At 55.1% G+C, this 6836-nt stretch overlaps 1 protein-coding gene across 1 annotated transcript; it reads left to right on the top strand.

The window, feature by feature from the left end:
* The first annotated feature begins 1556 nt into the window (after positions 1 to 1556).
* Positions 1557 to 6396, top strand: LOC115165110 (uncharacterized). Its single transcript, XM_029718144.1, has 3 exons — positions 1557 to 2419; positions 2521 to 5860; positions 6016 to 6396. Exons 1-3 carry the CDS (start codon positions 1557 to 1559, stop codon positions 6394 to 6396), a joined length of 4584 nt encoding a protein of 1527 aa, XP_029574004.1.
* The last annotated feature ends 440 nt before the right edge of the window (positions 6397 to 6836 follow it).

Here is a 6836-nt window from a genome sequence, read left to right as displayed (position 1 = left end):
GGACTCTGACAGGACTCTACACACAGACAAGACTCTACACACAGACAGGACTCTACACTCTGACAGGACTCTACACACAGACAAGACTCTACACACAGACAGGACACTACACACTCTGACAGGACTCTACACACAGACAAGACTCTACACAGACAAGACTCTACACACTGACAGGACTCTACACACTGACATCCCTCTACACTCTGACAGGACTCTGACAGAACTCTACACACTCTGACAGGACTCTACACTCTAACAGGACTCTACACACTGATAGAACTCTACACACAGACAGGACTCTACACACTCTGACAGGACTCTACACTCTGACAGGACTCTGACAGGACTCTACACTTTAACAGGACTCTACACACTCTGACAGGACTCTACACTCTAACAGGACTCTACACACTCTGACAGGACTCTACACTCTGACAGGACTCTGACAGGACTCTACACACTCACAGGACTCTATACTCTGACAGGACTCTGACAGGACTCTACACACTCTGACAGGACTCTACACTCTGACAGGACTCTACACACTCTGACAGGACTCTACACACTGACAGGACTCTGACAGGACTCTACACACTCTGACAGGACTCTACACTCTGACAGGACTCTACACACTCTGACAGGACTCTACACACTCACAGGACTCTATACTCTGACAGGATTCTGACAGGACTCTACACACTCTGACAGGACTCTACACTCTGACAGGACTCTGACAGGACTCTACACACTCTGACAGGACTCTACACTCTGACAGGACTCTGACAGGACTCTACACACTCTGACAGGACTCTACACTCTGACAGGACTCTGACAGGACTCTACACACTCACAGGACTCTATACTCTGACAGGACTCTGACAGGACTCTACACACTCTGACAGGACTCTGACAGGACTCTACACACTCTGACAGGACTCTACACTCAGACAGGACTCTACACACAGACAGGACTCTGACAAGACTCTACACACTGACAGGATTCTACACACTGACACTCCAACACACCCAAAATCCATAGGTAAGGTTATACATTATATTATACGTATGACCAGAATGCAATTCTTTAGTCTATACTGTAACGACCCGGTATTGTGTTCTGTGTTTGTGGGTGTGTTATTGTTCTCATGGCTACTAGCAGGGGTTAAATGTGTCAGGACAGAGGGAAAGGGTGGGGGGGTATGATGGGTAATCCCGCGGGATTTGGAAATGCATAAATAGGGATTACTGTCTCATCTCTCTCTCTCTTTCTGTTCGGGGCCTTGATCTGTTCCTATGGGGGTGACCCTTAACTCGACATGGTGTAATTGTGTACGTTCGGTATTTAGCGGCGTGGGCTGTGGCCACAACAATAGCCCAGTTTAGGAATAAACCTGTGTTCTGACCTGTACACCTGGAGTCCGTCTCTTTTCCTTTTATGACCCAGCCGGGTCATTACATTGGCGTCAGAAGTGCTTTCGAACTACGGGATCGAGACTAGGCGAGTTAGCTGTTCAGTATAGGCCGGGTTGGCTTTAGCGTAACTCGCATCTACGGTCATGATGCTTGGGGCGAGGCAGAAAATTAAGGAAGAGTCGGACAAAGTGTCCGTTGTGGGCTCGGGGGTACCCGGTCGGGAGGGTCGGGCGGCGACTGCCGTAGATGAGCTGGAGGGCCACATGGCGGGAGTTAAATTGTCAGTCAGCAAGATGGCAGAACTGGCGGGTTTTCCTTCACACCGCTCGAGAGCAGACGTCACGGCGACGGGGATATCGACGTCACCGGGTGCGGAAATGGCGGGGCCTGCGTATGTAAACAGAGATGGCAGCGGCCTATTGCCATTAGCCACGGTAGCGGCTAAACTACCAAAGTTCAATGGACAAGGTAAATGGGAAGTTTTTTTCACTCAATTCGAGTTGTTGGCTAGAGCCGGGAGGTGGTCTGACGAGACGAAAGCGTTACAGCTTGCCCTGAGCCTGGCAGAGGAGGCGTCGGAATGCCTGTTAACGCTAGCCCCGGACGAGAGGGGCGACTACGGTGCGCTAGTGGAGGCATTGGGGGGCCCTTTCGGCAGCGACGCGCAGCCCAACATGCTGCGGATTGAACTGAGTAACAAAAAGAGACTAAAGGGGGAATCATTAAAGGCGTTGGCAAGTGGTATTCTGAGCCTGACCAGGCGGGCTTATGCAACTATGCCGATTGGGGTGCAAGACGAGCTGGCACGGGACAGTTTTATTAGAGCGCTCTCTTCCACCGAACTGGGTAAGCATGTTCAGATGGCGGACCCACCATCTCTGCGGGCTGCAGTGGAGACAGCCAGGAAGAGGGAGCTGATCTGGGGTGAGGGAGTGAGAGTGGAAGTCGCCAGTCAACCAGAGGTGAGAGCAGCGGTGGCTGGGGTGCCAGGGGTCACGAAACCAGAGTGGGTCGATGAGTTGTGCGGGCTAGTCAAGACTGCTTCGCTTGTCATGGAGAGGGGCTCCAGGCAGCTCGACTCCTATTGTCTGCTGGGGTTGTGGCCAGCCTGGCCACATTCAGCGGGAGTGTGGCAGATTCCCCCGTCCCAGGGAAACGACGGCGGGTTCTCGCGCAGGGGGCAGCGCGGACCCACCCCCCCGCCCCCGAACCCACTGTAAGCAAAAGAGGTACCCAGCAGCGCAGACAAGAGGGTGGGGACCTGCTCCCCCAGGGTGTAGCTGCCGCCGTGTTTCCTAGTCCGGTAGTTGTGGTGGGACGTACAACCGTTGGGGACTTCTGTAATGTCATCGTCAAGGTAGAGGGGGTGGAATGTTTGGCCCTGGTCGACACGGGCTCTACAGTAACCCTGGTGAGACCAGACATACTACCTGTTGGGGTGCGGGTGGAGCCGACCCTTGTCCAGCTACGGACTGTCACGGGGGAGCTAGCCCCCATGTTAGGGAAGTGTCAGCTATCTGTGACTGTGGGGGGGAGAACTGTGGGGTGTCCGGCATGGGTAGCAGCGGTGCAGGACCCCTGTATACTGGGAATGGACTTTTTGAAAAACTGTGGGGCTCAGTTGGACTTAGCGTCGGGCACTTTGAGGCTGTCGGGGGGGCCCACAGTGGGAATGTCGACTTCGGGAGGGCCAGCAGGGGGCAGGGCTGTCCCTCCGTCTTCCTCCAAGCTTGCAGAAACTCCACCGGTCATCCCGGCTGCTCCCTTGGTCGTTGTGCCATTTCAGCAGCTGTCTCCAGCGGCGACGGCCTTCACTCCCCATCATGGTGCAAGCACAGGCAGCTCAGTAGCCCAAAACACACTGGCTCCTTCACCCCATCAGCCCGACGGGGGGAAGGAGGAAGCTATCGACGCCGTCGAGGCTGTGTGGCTGAAGAACTGTCAGGGTCTGGATGAGAGACAACAGAGACAGTTAAAGCAGCTGCTGTTGGACTTTAAAGATAGCTTCGCTTGGGGGGAAGATGAGGTAGGACAAACGCACCTAGTTCAGCACGAAATAGACACTGGGGACGCCCGACCCATTAAAATTCGGCCCCGTCGTATTCCCCTTGCCAGAAGGGAAGCAGCAGACACAGCTATTGTTGACATGTTGCGGGCTGATTTCATTGAGCCATCAGATAGCCCATGGTCCGCGCCGGTTGTCATGGTGCCTAAGAAAGGGGGTAAACTTAGGTTTTGTGTTGACTACAGGGGCCTAAATTCTGTCACCACTAAAGACTCTTATCCCCTACCGAGGATTGATGAGTCGCTAGACCACGTGAGAGGGTCCTCGTGGTTCTCCTCCCTTGATCTGCGCAGTGGCTACTGGCAGGTGCCCCTCTCGCCAGGGGCACGTGAAAAAACGGCCTTCTCCACAGATAGGGGCCATTGGCAGTTCAAGGTGCTGTGCTTCGGGCTCTGTAATGCTCCTGCCACCTTTGAGAGGCTCATGGACAGAGTGCTGGCGGGGGTTCCGAGAGACGAGTGTGTTGTGTACCTAGACGACATATTGGTGCACGGCACATCGTTTGAGGGGGCACTGGGGGCAATTAGGCGAGTGTTGGAGAGGATCTCGGGGGCGGGGCTAAAATTACATCCGGGAAAGTGCCATTTCATGCAAAGGGAGGTGGCGTTCCTGGGGCATCAGCTGGGTGGTGAGGGCATCAGCACGATGCCAGACAAAGTAGAGGCTGTGAGGGGGTGGCCAGTTCCAGGGGGGAAAAAAGAGGTTAAGAGCTTCCTGGGGCTGGCATCCTACTATCGTAGGTTTGTGAAGGGGTTTGCGGGGGTAGCGGCTCCTTTGAACCACCTTCTCAAGGAGGACACTGTTTTTCAGTGGACCGAAGAGCACCAGCGGGCATTTGAGGCCCTCAAACGTGCCCTGATGGAGGCCCCTGTCCTGGCCTCACCAGACCCGAACCGTCCGTTCATCCTGGACACCGACGCAAGCAATGAGGGTTTGGGGGCTGTGCTGGCTCAGCGTGGTCCTGATGGGGAACACGTAGTAGCTTATTACAGCAGAACTTTTGATAAGGCTGAGAAACGCTACTGCGTGACAAGAAGAGAGCTTTTGGCTGTCGTGGCAGCAGTACGCCATTTCAAGTACTACCTGGGGGGCCTGCCGTTTGTGGTCCGGACGGATCACTCCGCCCTGCAGTGGCTTCTCTCCTTCAAGGAGCCAGAGGGTCAGATTGCCCGCTGGCTGGAGGAGCTGCAACCCTACGACTTCCAGGTGGAGCACAGAGCCGGCCTTCGCCACAGCAATGCAGACGCCTTGTCCCGCCGCCCGTGTGCTGAGGATGGCTGTGGGTACTGCGCCAAACGGGTGGAGCGAGAGAGAGAACTGTGCAGGGAGGAGGGAGTCACCGCCACGGTGAGTCAGCTGAGGGTGACAGAGTGCCGGGAGCTTGAGGCTGTGGACGTTGGGGAGTGGAGGCGTCGCCAGGAGGAGGACGCAGAGCTGCGTTCTGTGCTGCGGTGGGTGGAAGAGAGAAGACGACCGCCGTGGGGGGAAGTAGCCCCTCTATCACCAGTCACCAAGGGACTGTGGGCTAAATTCACAGTCCTTAGAGTGGCTGAGGGAGTGCTCCAGAGGGGGTGGAAAAAGCCAGCGACTGGAGAAATTACGTGGCAGGTAGTGGTGCCCAAAAGGCTGCAGGGGAGCGTGTTACAGCAGCTTCATGGGGGAGTTGGCGCAGGGCATTTTGGGGTCTCCAAAACGTTAAAGCGCGTGCGTAAAGGCTTCTATTGGGCCAGGCACAGGAGGGATGTTGAGGACTTTTGTAGGCAGTGTGACGAGTGTGCTGCTAAAAAAGGACCTCCAGGTCAGTCACACGCCCTCCTACAACAATTCCCAGTAGGGGAGCCCATGGAGAGACTGGGGGTAGACATAGTGGGGCCGTTTCCAACCACAGACAGCGGTAACAGGTGGATTCTAACCGCTATGGACTACTTCACCAAGTGGCCGGAGGCTTACGCTCTCCCAGACCAGGAGGCAGCGACAGTAGCTGATGCGTTGGTGGGGGGAATAATCAGTCGGTTTGGGGTGCCACAGTCTATTCACAGCGACCAGGGGAGAAACTTCGAGTCACGGGTGTTCTCAGAGTTGTGTAGACGGTTAGGCGCGGAGAAGACGCGCACTACTCCACTTCACCCCCAGAGTGATGGGCTGGTGGAAAGATTTAACAGAACGTTAGCACAGCAGCTGGCCATCGTTACCTCAAAACACCAGAGAGATTGGGACACCCACTTACCGTTTATTCTTATGGCATGTAGGTCGGCTGTTCAAGAATCGACTGCGTGCTCCCCAGCGCTACTAATGTTAGGTCGTGAGTTGCGCACCCCAGCCGAACTGACGTTTGGTCACCCTCCTGATAATGACGACGGGGTTTTGCCTGGCCCGAACTATGTGTGTGTCGTCTGCAGAACCGGTTAGAAGCGGCTCACACCTTCGCAAGAGAGCAACTCGAGAACGCAGGGGTCCGCCAAAAGCGCCACTACGACTCGCGCGCTAGGGGGAGGCACTTTGGAGCGGGAGAATGTGTGTGGCTTCACAACCCCAAGCGCAAGAAGGGCCGGTGCCTAAAGCTGGACAGTGCATGGGTGGGGCCGTGTCTGGTGATAGAGAGAGTGGGGGAGGTGACGTACCGGGTGGAGGTCCCCCCACGGAGCAGGAAGGTGGTGGTCCACCGGGACCGATTGGCACCCTACAGAGGGAGGAAAACGGTAGGAAATGGGAGTGAGGTCTCTGATGTGAGCCCACGGGAACAGTCTAACGAGGAGACTCTAGCGCAACCTGAGCCTGGGATGGGGGCTGCTTCTTCAGAGGGCGCTGGAAATGACATTGGTGCAGATGAGTGTTCTGGGGGTTCACCGGTGAGAGCCACGGGGAGGCCCAAGAGACTGATGCGACCTCCGGGTCGTTTTAAGGATTTTGTTGTGTAACCCTAGGGGCTAGGATTTAGAAAGGGGGGGATATGTAACGACCCGGTATTGTGTTCTGTGTTTGTGGGTGTGTTATGGTTCTCATGGCTACTAGCAGGGGTTAAATGTGTCAGGACAGAGGGAAAGGGTGGGGGGGTATGATGGGTAATCCCGCGGATTTGGAAATGCATAAATAGGGATTACTGTCTCATCTCTCTCTCTCTTTCTGTTCGGGGCCTTGATCTGTTCCTATGGGGGTGACCCTTAACTCGACATGGTGTAATTGTGTACGTTCGGTATTTAGCGGCGTGGGCTGTGGCCAGAACAATAGCCCAGTTTAGGAATAAACCTGTGTTCTGACCTGCACACCTGGAGTCCGTCTCTTTTCCTTTTATGACCCAGCCGGGTCATTACAATACATACACAATTTCATATATGATTTCACCAGATTTTTGGGGGTG

Source organism: Salmo trutta, chromosome 27 (assembly GCF_901001165.1).
Source record: "Salmo trutta chromosome 27, fSalTru1.1, whole genome shotgun sequence".
NCBI lineage: Eukaryota > Metazoa > Chordata > Actinopteri > Salmoniformes > Salmonidae > Salmo > Salmo trutta.
The sequence above is the reverse complement of the archived record's forward strand: the minus strand, read 5'-3'. Positions and strand labels throughout refer to the sequence as shown.